We start from the raw sequence: 16,194 nt of genomic DNA, 5'->3' as shown, positions 1-16,194 counted from the left end.
AAGGAAATATAGTCAAAAAACAAATGAAAATATGCTCAACATAACTATCATTAGAGAAATGTAAATCAAAACCACAATAAAATGCCACTTCATACCCATCAGAATGACTATTAATAAACACTTAAATAGAAAACAGTATTGATGAAGATATGGAGAAGTTGGAATTCTTGTACTTTGCTGATGGGAATTGTGAAATTATGCACCACTACTATGAAAACAGGGTGGTGCTCCTTCAAAAATTAAACACAGAATTATATTTCTGTTTAGTATAGACAAGAATCTGTAAAGTATTGAAAGTGTAGACATCAACAAATATTTGTACACTAAGGCTTATAAGCAGCATTATTCATGATAGCCAACACATGGCTGCAATGATCTTAAAGTCCGTGAATAGATGGGTGGATAAACAAGCTATGTTACCTGTAAACAGTGCGCTATTGTTCCACTTTAAAAAGAAAATATATGCTACAATATGAATGAAACTTGAGGACATTATGCTAAAGGAAATAAAATACAGGGCTGGAAAGATAGTACTGTGGGAATGCTAAAGGAAATAAAATACAGGGCTGGAAAGATAGTACAGTGGGTAGGTTGCTTGCCTTGCACATGGCTTACCTGGGTTTGATCCCTGGAATCCTATATGCCCCCTCTCCTCCAGCCCTTCCAGGAGTGATCTCTGAGCGTAGAGGAAAGAGTAAGTTCTGAGCACAGCCAGGTATGGCCCCCGGCCCACCAAGTCCACCAAATTCCAAAGAATAGCTTTCATTACAAAATATTGTAGGGTAAAAACTGCATGATTCCACTCAGGTGAGCAATGAGATTGGTCAAATTCACAAAGACAGGAAAAGTAGAAAGGAGGTTGCCAGAGGCTGGAGTGAGTGGGAACATAGAATTGTTATTTAATTAATTGAGTGTAGCTTTAGTTTTGTAAAAAACTAGAAAGATTGAAAAAAATTCTGGAGTCAGATGGTGATATGGCTGTACAAGAAGAACACACTCAATACTACTGATATATAATTTTAAATTGATTAGAATAATTTTTGTTATATATACTTTATATTAAGCACAAACTGTCATTGTAAGGATTGAGAAAATAAAAATGAAGTTTTTAGAAGTGAGACAATAAGTGTTATGTAAGTGTCGGTCATTTTAAGTATTCTGTTAGGTATATACACAGGGAAATCAATTGTTGAAGTACACAAAGCCTAAAAAAATAAAAGTACACTGGTGCATGGGGGCATATCATAGTAACTGACTTACTATGAGTAAGTGTATCATAGTAACTGACTTACTATGAGCATGTTACTGAGAAGCCATATTGATTTTAGTAATTATCTCAATTATTTTTCTAGATCTCTAAAGGGTTTTAAGAGGGAAGAACCAGAATTCTTTTTAAAAATGCTGTTAAATCCAGCTGTATTGCCTGTTAAGAATTCTGAACTTCCTGGAGCGCATGGCTGCATTAATGGCTGCACAACACTTCAAACTCTACAACACGAATAAACCAGTAGTAGTACACCAGATTGGATAGGATGTAATGTAGAAGACAACCAATCTTGATTGATAAAATTTAAACACAGGAGGCTTAACCTGTAACAACATCTTAGTAATCTCTTAAACAAGAATTTATGGCTCCATGGTAAGATACAACAATTTTGACTTTCTTCTAAGGAAACATTTTTTTTGATAATTCTGTTGGCCAATTATTTATAGCAAGCAATATAAAATGAATTATTGAGGGCCTGCTATGGGGGCAGGCTTAAAGGGTTGTTGAGAAAATTGGAGACAGTGATGGAGGAAAGGTATAATGGTGAGGGATTGGTGTTGGATTATTGAATGCCTGTAACAAATCATCATGAACAGCTTTGTAAAGCACAGTGTTTATATAAAGTGTAAGGGGAAAATTTATATATGTAGCTCTTACCTATTCCATGTAAATGCCACAATATATTAACACAGAATTGGAATAAAAAAGAAGTAAAATTTAAAATTTCTGTTAAAGCAGGAGAGATGCTTCTTTTCTTCTTGAGCATGTAGAATCCTTAAAATTCATCCTGTAAAGATTATGTGTAGGGTTTGTGGTTCACTTGTTTGGCTTTCAGTCCTGACTCTATTGCTAGATGTATAACTTTGAGCAAGTTAGATTTAGTCCCTAGTTCTTTCGCCTACAAAATGGAGCTAATGCTTTCACCCAATTCTTAGGCTTGCGCATGTTGAGTGAAGTTACACTCATTCAGATAAATGCCTGGCAAGCATTATCCTCAATGGGGAAAAACTAAGAGCCTTTCCTCTGAGATCAGGCACAAGACAAGGATGCCCACTCTCACCACTCCTCTTCAATATAGTACTGGAAGTACTTGCAATAGCTATTAGACAAGAAAAAGAGATTAAGGGCATCCAGATAGGAAAGGAAGAAATCAAACTCTCACTATTTGCAGACGACATGATACTATATCTAGAGAAGCCTAAAACCTCTACTAAGAAACTCTTAGAAACAATAGACTTATACAGTAAAGTTGCAGGCTACAAAATCAATACCCAAAAATCCATGGCCTTCATATATGCAAACAATGAGGCAGAGGAAAGGGACATGAAAAAAGCAATCCCATTCACAATCGTGCCCCAGAAAATCAAGTACCTCGGAATCAGCTTAACCAAGGAAGTAAAAGACCTCTACAAAGAAAACTACAAAATGCTACTCCATGAAATCAAAGAGGACATGAGGAAATGGATACATATACCCTGCTCGTGGATAGGGAGAATCAATGTTGTCAAAATGGCAATACTCCCTAAAGCATTATACAGATTCAACGCGATCCCTATAAGGATACCCATGACATTCTTCAAAGAAATGGATCAAGCAATCCTAAAATTCATATGGAATAACAAACGTCCAAGGATAGCTAAAGCAATTCTTGGGAAAAAGACAATGGGAGGCATCACCCTCCCCAACCTCAAACTTTACTACAAAGCAGTAACAATTAAAACAGCATGGTACTGGAACAAAGGCAGAGCTGTAGACCAATGGAACAGGGTGGAATATCCCTACACACAACCCCAAATGTATGATCATCTAATCTTTGATAAGGGAGCAAGAGATGTGAAATGGAGCAAGGAAAGCTTCTTTAACAAATGGTGCTGGCACAACTGGACAACCACATGCAAAAAAATGGGTTTAGACCTTGACCTGACACCATGCACAAAAGTCAGATCAAAATGGATTAAAGACCTCAACATTAGACCACAAACCATAAGGTACATTGAAGACAAGGTCGGCAAAACCCTCCACGATATTGAAGATAAAGGTATCTTCAAAGGTGACATGGAACTAAGCAATCTAGTAAAAACAGAGATCAACAAATGGGACTACATTAAACTAAAAAGCTTCTGCACCGCAAAAGATACAGTGACCAGAATACAAAGACTATCCACAGAATGGGAAAGGATATTTACACAATACCCATCAGATAAGGGGTTGATATCAATGGTATATAAAGCACTGGTTGAACTCTACAAGAAGAAAACATCCAACCCCATCAAAAAATGGGGCAAAGAAATGAACAGAAACTTTACCAAGGAAGAAATACGAATGGCCAAAAGGCACATGAAAAAGTGCTCTACATCTCTAATCATCAGAGAGATGCAGATCAAAACAACCACGAGATACCACCTCACACCACAGAGACTAGCACACATCCAAAAGAACAAAAGCAACCGCTGTTGGAGAGGATGTGGCGAGAAAGGGACCCTTCTTCACTGCTGGTGGGAATGCCGACTGGTTCAGCCCTTCTGGAAAACAATATGGACAATTCTCAAAAAATTAGATATTGAACTCCCATTTGACCCAGCAATACCACTGCTGGGAATATATCCCAGAGAGGCAAAAAAGTATAATCGAAACGACATCTGCACATGTATGTTCATCGCAGCACTGTTTACAATAGCCAGAATCTGGAAAAAACCCGAATGCCCCAGAACGGATGACTGGTTGAGGAAACTTTGGTACATCTATACAATGGAATACTATGCAGCTGTTAGAAAAAAGGAGGTCATGAATTTTGTAGTTAAGTGGATGGGCATGAAAAGTTTCATGCTGAGTGAAATGAGTCAGAAAGAGAGAGACAGACATAGAAAGATTGCACTCATCTATGGTATATAGAATAACAGAGTGGGAGACTAACACCCAAGAACTGTAGAAATAAGTACCAGGAGGTTTGACTCCATGGCTTCGAGGCTGACCTCACATTCTGGGGAAAGGGCAACTCAGAGAAGCAATCACCAACTATAATGTAGTCAAAGGCCATGCGGGGGAAGGGAGTTGCGGGCTGAATGAGGGCTAGAGACTGAGCACAGTGGCCACTCAACACCTTTATTGCGGGCCGTAGAAGCTAAATAGAGAGAGAGAACAGAAGGGAATGCCCTGCCACAGTGGCAGGGTGGGGTGGGGGGGAGATGGGATTGGGGAGGGTGGGAGGGACGCTGGGTTTACTGGTGGTGGAGAATGGGCACTGGTGAGGGGATGGGTTCCCGAACTTTGTATGAGGGAAGTATAAGCACAAAAGTGTATAAATCTGTAACTGTACCCTCACGGTGATTCTCTAATTAAAAATAAATAAATTAAATATATATATATATGAATCAGGGAATTAAATATTTTTTAAAAATAAATCTATAAATCACCTAGAACAAAAAAAAAAGATAAATGCCTGGAATATACTTAGGACTCAGTAAGTTTTAGCTACTCTTTTTTGTTTTTTTGGGGGAAGGAGGCCCATACCTGACAGTGCTCAGGGGTTATGCTTGGCTCTGTGCTAGGACCTACTCCTGCTAATGCTTGGGGTACCATATTGGATGATGGGGATTGGCTCTGGTTTGGCTGTGTGCAAGGCAAGTGCACTATTGCTCCAACCCCCAGTTAGCTACTGTTGACAGTACCTTTGGCCCCATAATCACAATTAATCCATGTTTCTCTTTTGATCTTTCCTAAGGTCAAGAGAGAAATTACGTCTTCTTAAAGGCTTTAAGTATATAGTGCATGAGCAAAAGGGATTGCTTGCTGTCGAGTCCCTTTCTCTCCCTTTCTCTGCTTTGGTCCTTTTCTGACAGACACATTTCTGATATTCATCAGAACGTCAATTTCTTTTTGTTGGAAGTAGAAAGGGGCAGCTGGGGGTCATACCCAGCAGTGTTCAGAAATTATTTCTGGCTCTGCTCAGAAATCACCCTTGGAAGTGCTTGGGGGACCATGTGTGGTGCTGGGGATCGAATCTCTCCAGCCATGACACTGATTATCTCTTATGGACAACACCCAAAAAGCATCTGGTTAGTGATCAGAATGGCAACGTCTTCCTTCTGACCTTTGGCTCACAGGATAATTTATTGTTATTTCTATGCTTAAGTATCTTTCTATTTTTACATGATGAATTTAAGTTGGGCTGGAGTGATAGCAGCCCAACAGTGGGTAGGGCATTTGCCTTGCACGTAGCTGACCCGGGTTTGATTCTTCTGCCTCTCTCAGAGAGTATCTTGTCCGCACGGCAGAGCCTGGCAAGTTACCCATGGCATATTTGATATGCCAAAAACAGTAACAACAAGTCTCACAATGGAGATGTTACTGGTGCCTGCTCGAGCAAATCGATGAGCAATGGGATGACACTGGCAGTGACAGTGAATTTAAGTTAATTTGGGATGGAAAAATGGGTTATCAAAATATGGGACTGAAGTTATAGTACAGTGGGTAGGGCACTTGCCTTGCATATGGCCAACATAGGTTGGATTTCTGGCAGTCCCTTGGGCCCACCAGGAATGATTCCTCAGTATAGAGCCAGGAGTAACCCCTGAGCATCACCAGGTGTGGCCCCCAAACTAGTTTTTTTCTTATAACGTTACTAGAAAAGATTATCTTGGGTTGGACATCAATGACTTAAATACCTTGAGTATTGAGAGGTGGTAACTAGAAAAATACTGGAGTATGAGTAATATTATAGAATTCTATACTCAGTATAGAATGAGTGGAGATGTGTTCAGTGAAACAAGGCTACAATTATTTCTTTATTAATTATTTGTTTTTTGCCCACACCCCATTGCACTTCAATGTTTAACTCCTAATTAGATTTCAGAAGACTCTGCATTCAGGAATGAGTGCTGGCAGTGCTCCAGGGACTATGCGGGATGCCGGAGATCAAACCTGGGTCAGCTGCATGTAGGATAAGTGCTGCCTTACCTTATCTACTGCACTCACTATAGTCCCTAACAAAACTTCTAAAATGTAACTACATTTGTAAGGGAGATGGCAGAATCAATACAAACTGTGTTGAAATCTGGTATATGATCTGAATCTTGCTTATCTCTCAATGGGAAAAAGAAAGAAAATACTCAATGAATTTTTTTGAGATCTCATGATTTTCAACAGGATTAATATTTAAATTATAGGCATTCAACCTGATTGCACCATGCTCACCACCAAAGTGTGAAGTTAATTTTTAAAACAAATCATTTTTAATAGTTTATTGTGTCCCACTGTTGGAGATTTAAAAATTATCACCTTTGTAAAATTCTAAAAGGATAAGAACATCAATTACCAAACAATGTGCAATTGATTTAATATTTCCTGAGGCTTGGGCAGGCATTTCAGGCTTCTGTTACAGTTTCAGAGCATCATTATGATGGTTATTCAGTTACTACCCCAAATTATGGTGCTTTCTACTTTATAGCTATTTGATTTCTAAACAATGGGGAACTGAACAAATTAAAGGCCTCAGGAGGAATGGTAAATTTTGGGAATGTTTGAGCATGTTTCCTACTTTCTGTTTATAAAAAAACCCCAAATATCTGTATATTCATCCAAATGTATGAGAATTCTGACTTAACTCTTTCTAATCTCTTGGTTTAATTTATTTTACTCATTAAGAAGTTAGACCATCAGGAAAGTTAAACGTCTGTGTATCTTGAACTATAAATCCCAGACACTGTCACATACATGCCATTAGGTCCCTGCAGAAAACCGGAGATGAAATGATATGCTTTCAAAATGTAAATGCCCCTCCCTGAGACAGTTTTAATTCTCACAGTTTTGTTGGGAGCCTGTGTGCTGCAGGTTTCCGGATTCACAGTCCTGCCAGTTTAGAGCTTTTTGTAAGCAGAACTATTTCATCAGCAAACCAGTCTCCACACCTCCCACCACTTCCCTGTTTTGCCTCTTTCAGTTTGAGTGAGATATTTTTAACTGTTAAGCTGGAATATTTACACAAACAAAGACAGACCCCAAGGAGCAGCTGCTCTGACCCTGGTCAACTCCAGCCTCACCACTCTCGGCTCCTCTTTCTCTTCTTAAACCTACCTGGCTCTCCAGGTCAACCCAGCTTTCCCCTTCACTGTCTACTTCCTTCAAAGTCAACAATACTAGTTTTATTTTTAAAATTCTATCACACACAAAAAAATGTCTGTTAAAAAAGATACATATAAATGTGACTTTTAATGCTATTACTATAATTAAGTTCTCATGTATATCCTTCTGCTTACAGATAACTAGTTTTTTTTTTTTAAAGTTGAGATTGCATTAAAGAGGGCATTAAAAAAATACTGGGGGGGGGGCTGGAGAGATAGCACAGCGGGTAGGGCGTTTGCCTTGCACGCAGCCAAGCTGGGTTCAAATCCCAGCATCCCATATGGTCCCCTAAGCACCGCCAGGAGTACTTCCTGAGTGCAAAGCCAGGAGTAACCCCTGAGCATCGCTGGGTGTGACCCAAAAAAGCAAAAAAAAAAAAAAAAAGCTTCCATATATTAAATTTGGTGTGAATGCCTATTAAAATATATAATCTTGAACACATTGCTCAAACTCTGTGTACATTTATTTCCTTGCCTTTAAAATGGAATGCTAATAGATGCCAGAGAAATAGCATGCAGGATACCCCAGTTCAGTCCCTGTCATGCATAGTCCCTGAGCACTAAGGGGGGCCCTGAGTTGAGAGAACCCCTAAGAACAGCTAATTGTAGCCCTAAAATTCCCCTTAAGTCAATTTTTAAAAAGAAAATTCTGTATCACTGTATCACTATTGTCCCGTTGCTCATTGATTTGCTCAAGCGGGTGCCAGTAACGTCTCATTCGTCCCGGCAGTGTTCAGGGTCAGGGGAATGAGGCCCATTATTGTTACTGCTTTTGGCATATCGAATATGCTATGGGTAGCTTGCCAAGCTCTGCTGTGCGAGATTCTGCATTGCTCTCTTTCGGGAGCTTGTTTTATAGTCCCTGGATCTTGGCTGTTGATGAGATTACATGGTGTATATGGGGGGGTTGTGTGTGTGTGGGGGGGGGAGTTTGTGGGTGTGACTGCAAAGCTACTGGAAAACTGGGGATCTGGGTGGAGGAGGCCCAGTCCCAATCTGATCAGGCTTGGAGATCTCAGCCATTGGTCCTGCATACCTGGGTTCCTCTGTTGGTTCATTCATGCATGAGGCTCATCTGAGCCTGTGGAGAGTGGTCTTGAGCATGGCTGTGGTTGGGTTCTGGAGGTTTTCGGCTGCCAGGGCTCTGTTTGGGGCAGGGAGGGAAACTCAACCTGCCCCCTCTGACAGCCTGGCATGGGGGCAGGAGGTTCTGATGTAAGAAAATTGCATCAATAAAATGAGATAATAATAAGATATACCCCCAGGATTCATATAAGGCATAAATGGAAAGTACATAGAAAGAAAATAGTGGAGGAACAAAATAAATACTCAGAAAAAGTGAACCAACTTTGATACTTTTGTTACATAAATATTATTTTGGTAACCTGCTTTAAAAAAAAAGTCATTGTGAATATTTTCTTATATTATCTGTCACTAAAACATGACTTTGTTTTAAGTCTGATCTAAGAGTTATTCATTTTTTAAAAAAATTCATTTTTAACTGTTAAGCTGGAATATTTACACAAACACAGACCCCAAGGAGTCTGGGGTTCATAATTCATTTAATCAATGTTCCATTGTTGGACATTTATTGTTTTCAATGTTTTTCAGAGTAATAAATAAGGCTGTAGTAAAACTTCCTGTCCATGAATCTTTGGACACATCTCTGCTTGTTTCCTAAGGCAAGTTCTTAAAAGTAGAATGCTAAATCAAAAAGTAACCATCCTTTTCAGGCCTTTGCTAAAGTGTCCTTCAAAAAGGTGCTTGAATGTGGGCTCCGATGTGTGAGTCAGCTCAGCCCTGACAGCTTTCCGGCACTGGACATTATGGTTTACAAAGTTTCATGCCAATCGGTAGTTTGCATAATCAGATGCTCCATAGTTTGTGAAACTCTCCTCTTCTGAGGCGTTCATTTTCTTTAATTCTAAGTCCCTCTGAGTTCCTTTTCCTTCTCTTTAAATCCACTGTGTCCTTTAATTTTAAATTCCTTCTCTAACTTTCCTTTTTTAAAATTTATACCATTCCCTTCTACTCATTCTGTCTCCACTATAGCTTTCTGTTTTGTATAGGTATGTGTTAAAAATCTAGAAGATGGATATGAAGGAACCTTTAGAAGAGGAACCTTTTCTTGAGAACCCAACCCAGGCTTCATATACAGAGTCATATCTCTAGCCCCAGAAGTTTCTTCTTCTTCTTCTTCTTTTTTTTTTAGGGTGGGGGTACAACTGGCTTTGCTCAGGGCTAATGCCAGCTCTACACTCAGGCTTCACTTCTACTGGTGCTTGGGGGACCATATGAGGTCCTGGGAATTGAACTCCGGTTCCTGTGTGCAAGCAAGCAAGCACCCTACCTGCTTACTATCATCTCAGTTCCAACTCCTTTTTCAAAAAATAACTGAAATATAACCAAGAATGAAATCACCCCCAAATAGACTTATCTACTTTATAAAATAATAAGATCCTCCCATGGAGACACATTTCTGAAATCGGTAGAAAGTATTTTTACTCTGGGTAGCTTGTGAGTTTACACATTAGTCCGTTTCTAAGCAGGAAAGTAGAGACCTTTCTAAGCACTTAAACACAGAATGAGTTTGATTCAGGGAGTTGCTTGCATAGGTGATTCAAGAGCTCAGAAACCAAACAAATGGTGAGGCAACACCAAGATTAGTTAACAGAGAAAAGCCAGTACCAGCTCTAGGCTAGAAAACAGAGAAGAGAGCCTTGTGGTCACCTAGAGGAATCTGAAACCACATTGATCCTCTCTGTGGGACCTAAGGGTGATGCAGCGTCTGCTTATGACTAAGGAAGGTCAGAAATAACCTGACTTTACTCTTTTTGACTCCCAGAGTCCTTCCAATGTCTCCGTTGTCAAATTTAATGAGAATTCCATTGCTGATGTGATTAGTTACTCATTGTTGATGAAATGAATCCCTTGAATGCAGAACAGAGTAAGGTAAGTGTGAGGAGTGGATGTGAGGACAAACAGGCCAAGGTCTGACTTCTGGAATCCCAAACCCACAGAAAATCAAGCAAAATGTCAAGTATGCTGGCCCTGGAGAGTTTGGCTACTCCAAATTTGACTCCTTGCTCTGTCATTTTCTACCTTTGGGCCTGGTCCTAGTTCCTTAACTCCTCTGAGCCTCAGTTTTCTCATCAATAAAAGGAACCAAAGGGGTAAAAAACATATCTCAATAGGTCATAGCAAAGAACAAATAAAATAATAGTTCTGAAGTGACAGCATTCAGGAACAATTGGTTTCCTTTCATCTAAGAACTTATTATTTTAATGCAGAGAACAAGGTCAAGGAAGAAGGAAAGGGAAAGAAGAATCTTTTTCTTAGAAAGCTCTGCTAGAGTGGGCAAGGTGGTATATTTGCCAAATAATGATACTAGAAGTGATCTGAGAAACACCAAAAGTAGAATACTTGACCAATTCATTCATTTAACAACATTTAAAAATATATAAAACTATTTCTGGGTGATTCTATGACATGATCACTGTCCTTAAGGAGATCAAAACAGACGAACAAAGAGATTAATCCTAATGCACCATGGTAGGAGACTGTTTATGGAGGAGGGAACAAGGAGGAGATTGTTTGTAAGCAAGTGGGAAAGAGGGGGCTGGAGCAGTAGTACTGTGGATAGGGTACTTGCCTTGCATGAGGCTGATCTTGGTTTGATCTCCGGCATCCTATATGGTTTCCTGAGCCTTGCCAGGAGTGATCCCTGAGCGCAGATTCAGGAGTAAGCCATGATCACGACTGGGTGTGCCCCCACCCCAAAACTATTAAAAAGAAGTTGGGACATCTGCACTTATATGTTCATTGCAGCATTGTTTACAATAGCCAGAATCTGGAAAAAACCCAAGTGCCTGAGAACAGATGACTGGTTAAAGAAACTTTGTACATCTACACAATGGAATACTATGCAGCTGTTAGAAAAGATGAAGTCATGAAATTTGCATATAGGTAGATCAACATGGAAAATATCATGTTAAGTGAAATGAGTCAGAAAGAGAGGGACAGACATAGAAAGATTGCACTCATCTGTGGAATATAAAGTAACAGAATGGGAGACTAACATCCAAGAACAATAGAGATAAGTACCAGGAGGATTATTCCACAGCTTAGAAGCTGGCCTTGCGTGCTGGGGGAAAAGGCAGCTCAGATAGAGAAGGGACCACCAAGTAAAGGGTGCTAGGAGGGCCCTTTCGGGATGGGAGATGCAGGCTGAAAGTAGACTATAGACCAAACATGATGGCCACTTAATACCTCTACTACAAACCACAACACCCAAAAGAAGAGAGAGAGCAAAAGGGAATGCCCTGCCACAGAGGCAGGGTGGGGTGGAGGGAAGACAGGGTGGGGGTGGCGGGAGGGATTCTGGGACCATTGGTGGTGGAAAATGGGCACTGGTGGAGGGATAGGCACTTGACCACTGTATGACTGAAATGCAAGCATGAAAGTTTGTAAGTCTGTAGCTGTACCTCATGGTGATTCACTAATAAAAAATTTTTTTAAAAAGGTGGGAGAGAATTTCAAGCTTCAGAAAGAGTTGTGTTGTATTTTGAATGATGAGTAGAAATTTTCCAGCTAAGAATTATGTTAAACGAACTTTTTATCATTGGGACTGGGGGGGTGTCTCTGCTCAAAATGGTGGTAGCAATAGGTGATAGAAATAGGTGTCAGAAGCTAGTGACTGTGTTGCAAGGAAATTGTCAGGGCAGCCGAGACTATAGGGAGTAACCCATCATCTATAACCTAATTTCTTTTTTTTTTGCTTTTTTGGGTCATACCCAGTGATTCTGAGGTATTACTCCTAGCTCTGAACTCAGGAACTACTCCTGATGATGCTTGGAGGACCATATGGGATGCCAGGAATGGAACCCAGGTTAGCTGCACGCAAGGCAAATGACCTACCCACTGTGCTATTGCTTCAGCCCCAAACCAAAAATTTTTTAAGTGACATGTTGTCTTCCTCTCTCATGACCTCAGGCAAAGGGTTAATGCATGCAGTTAATAAAGCAGGAACCCTGTGCCTATCTCCCAGGGCATTCGAAAAGATAATTCAGAAAAGTGAACTTAGGGCTTGTCCTATAAAATTCAGAAGAGAAATTGGCTGTAACTTATTGGGCATGCTAAAGGGCTCAAGGTAAATATTTAAAACACTCTCCTGTCCCGCCTACAATAGCAAGAAAATCAAAGGTGTGAGGAGGATGTTTGTGACTGAGAAACAGGATCCCAAGGACTCTGATAAAACCTCTGCAGACAGGCTCAGAAGACTCTGTGGTACTCTACCTGGGACGCAAACACAAATTAACCCTGACACAGTGCACTCTGCCTCTCAGGGGTTTCTCGCTTCTACCATCTCTTTCAAGCCTGGAGACGCAGGTACGAGGCTGACAGAGCTCAAACCCAGCTGAGAGATGAGAAACTGATATCCAAGGGTTTCCTACCAAGTGCTTCCTACCAAGACACTCCAAAGCCACAACTGGGTTGAGAGAGAGAGAGAGAGAGAGAGAGAGAGAGAGAGAGAGAGAGAGAGAGAGAGAGAGAGAGATGTCAGAGACTTCCGAAACCCGGGACCCATTCTGCCTACCTGTCTTCTTCCATAAGCCAGGATGGCTTCTTTGAGGTCCTGGAGTGTGTTTAGTCTCTTCCTGTGTCCTTTGGGGTAAAAGGAACTTCTTCTCTTCCCTTCAGGCGTCCATGTTGATATGGCTAACCCTTCTGAGTAGAGGATGAGGGCGCCCTTTCTGGTGCTGAATGTTTTAGGGAGAAAGAGGCTCCAACTGTGCTGGGTGTCACTGCCCTCATCCTGTGCTTGGTTGACCAGGACATAATCTTCTGGGGACTTCCAGTTCAAATAATCCTAGAAAAACAAAGAATCCTCTAGGCTGGGCCCTATGGGGTGAAGACCACTGACAACAAATGCTGTGTGTGCCAGATTGTGAGTGGTGGCCTGTCTTCTCATTTCTCACATTCTGCCAGGGGATGTAATGACCCTTCTTAGCTCTGAGATTTTGTTCTCCACGTTTTGGAACCAGTAGAACTTAAGGCACATTGCTATATTTTACTTTCAGCCCCTCATGTCCTCACATTATTGGGGAGCATCATACATGCCTGGAGCCTTACATAGTGTGGCATATAAGTGATAGGCCAGTAAAATGTCTTGATATGCAAGGCAAGTACACAAGACAGAATTATCAAGGGCAGTAGATAACTTTGAAATTAGACCTGGTCTAGCTGGCAGTTTAAATTGGGAAAAACCATTCCAACCCATCACTTCAGTTGTACACAGGGAGAATTTCTACACATTCCAGATGCTATGTAACATTACCTAATTCGGCTATTTAGGAGCCTACAGAGTCATACATATCTTGTAAGTAAGTAAATGCCTTTGGCCACAGTGGTCCTTTGAAACTTTACACTTCTTTCTGTAAAGCTAAGGTCAGCAATTAGGACAAGCTACCATAACAATGGGAATTGATGTGGGATCCAAGAGTTTTCAAGGTACCTCCCAATGGATTTTTTTTTTATTCCTAGCAGGATTTCAGGAAATAAAATTCCAGTATAATAAGGGAATTTTGACACCTCTTTAAAGCCTCTAAAAATGAGACATTTTGTGGGGTGGGAGAAGCCAATATGAAGGAGTCCTGTGGGTTGAATTTCAAAGTTCAAGGAAGCAGTTCAAACGGCCGTCACACTCACAGTGTTTCAACCGCAGAGCTGGGCTTCTGAAAACCAGAAACACCTCATGCCTAGAACCCTGGTAGAAATTCTGATCTTGAATGAAACCATTCAGATTCCAGATAATCTGGAGGCTTCTGTGGAGCCCCAAATAATGGTCCCAGGGGAAGAAAGAAAGTCCCTGGTAATGTCCAGGTGCCTGACAAAGGGTTTTTCCCCCTGGTGTTTGACCAGGGAGAATGGAAGATCTGCCAGTAGTGCCCCCAGCTCTGGTCCACTTCGCTACCAAATTCAACCCAGACATAGCTCAAATCTTAATGGGAAGAGAGAGCCCTTATGTGTGCTGCATTCTGCAAAAGACTTACCTCTGGTTCAAAATAGACTTCCAGCCTCTGTTTGTTCTGGGCCAACTTCCCATGTCCCCGGCTCAGAAGCGAGAGTGTGAGCATGGTTTTCCGGGGACAACCCCTCCTCAGGGGCAGCTCATCTGGGTTCTGAAGACTGTGCCCAGGTCACACCTCCAAGTGTCTCAGACGTAGCGGTGAGCCCAGGAAGAGCAAACACACTGGGCTTTTTATGAAAGCCATTTTCCTCTCGTGCAGCACAACCAGCCCCGCAGTTTAGACACTGTGTGTCTGTGCGGGGAGAAGAAAAAAACAAACAAACAAAAACAGCGCAAAGCCAAACTCCTCAAGCTCTGGATGGTCTTCCCATGGCCACCTCCCTCCACCTCCGGGGCCCTATCCTTGTTGTCACTCAGCCCTGTTGCTCTGTTACCAACTGGTCGCGTGCAGCCACAGACCCAGCCCCAGCACCTCCGGCTCCCAGAAGGAGGTTGTTTCCCGGTTGCTATGGCAGCAAGGCAGCCAAGTCCCTGAAAGCCTCCAGCCCCATAGATCTACTAAAGACAGTGCTCAGGGGTGGTACAAAGTGCTGAGGGACCTGGAAGATTTCAGGGTGCCACATACGGGTATTTTTTTTTCTTAGTCCTAGAACTCATCTTGCTCCTAGAATGTCTTCTTTCTCCAGATATACGAGTTTGTTACTGTCAAGACACTAAGAGTCTATGTCCCCTAAAGAAGTGTATGGGTGTGCTGTTTTTTCCTTTTTTCTTTTTAAGATGGTGCTCAGAGCTTTATTCCTGGCCCTGTGCTCAGAGATCACTGCTAAAGGTGCTCTCAAGAAATTAAACACAGGGAGCTGGAGCGATAGCACAGCAGTTAGGGCATTTGCCTTGCACTTGGCCAACCCGGATTTGATTCCTAGCATTCCATATGGTGGTCCCCTGGCACCGCCAGGAGTAAATCCTGAGTGCATGAGCCAGGAGTAACCCCTGTGCATTGCCAGGTGTGACCCAAAAAGCAAATAAATAAATAAATAAATAAATTAAACATAGAATTACTATGATCTAGCAATGTATCCAGAGTATATATCTACATCTGGATATATACTCAAAGGAATTGGGAGCAGGATCTTGGACAGTGTATAGCAACCAGTCACTATTATTGCTCAGAATGGGCAAATCGTAAGAACAATTCAAGTGTCCATTGACAGAAGGATGAACAAATGTGGTAGATATTCACATTGTAAATGTATTTCTTTAGCTTTGAAACAGTAGGAAATCTGAACATAGCTACATCAACATTGATGAACTTTGGAACTTTTATTATGAAATAAACCAATCACAAAAGAACAAGTATTGTATATACTTAAAGTAACTGATTTCATAGAGACAGAAGGTAGAACTGTACTTCTCAGGGTATGTAGAAAGAGGACATGGATAGTTAGTGTTTATTTGCTCTATTTTAGTTTGTGGGCCACACCTGTGGTACTTACAGTTTACTTCTGTTAGTACTCAGGAGACCATATGTGGTGTCAGAGATTTGAGCCCAGGTCTCAGCTGATGCAGCTCATGCTGTACAAGTAATGTGTTTCCAGTACTAGTTCTCTGGCCCTGGACAGTTAGTGTTTAATGATAGTCTCAGATTTGGGAGGATTAAAATATTTTGAGATAGATGGTCTATAAAATGTCTGCAAAAATGACATTATCAGCCTGAGTTAAAATCTCTGACACCAAAAATCTCTTGGCATTTTTGGCATCCCATATGGTCCCCTTATCAT

General features: G+C 41.1%; 1 protein-coding gene across 1 annotated transcript in view; it reads right to left on the bottom strand.

Annotated features, from left to right (window-relative positions):
* Positions 1 to 14,779, bottom strand: part of KIAA2012 (KIAA2012 ortholog) — a 130,473-nt gene extending 115,694 nt beyond the window's left edge. Inside the window, exons 1-2 of the mRNA XM_055122694.1 lie at positions 14,439 to 14,779; positions 12,983 to 13,255 (exon numbers count right to left, since the gene is read on the bottom strand). Coding sequence (XP_054978669.1) covers positions 12,983 to 13,255; positions 14,439 to 14,522 — 357 coding nt within the window. The 5' untranslated portion in view covers positions 14,523 to 14,779. The remainder of the gene's footprint in view (positions 1 to 12,982; positions 13,256 to 14,438) is intronic.
* Positions 14,780 to 16,194: the final 1,415 nt, after the last annotated feature.

Source organism: Sorex araneus, chromosome X, assembly GCF_027595985.1.
Source record: "Sorex araneus isolate mSorAra2 chromosome X, mSorAra2.pri, whole genome shotgun sequence".
NCBI lineage: Eukaryota > Metazoa > Chordata > Mammalia > Eulipotyphla > Soricidae > Sorex > Sorex araneus.
The sequence above is the reverse complement of the archived record's forward strand: the minus strand, read 5'-3'. Positions and strand labels throughout refer to the sequence as shown.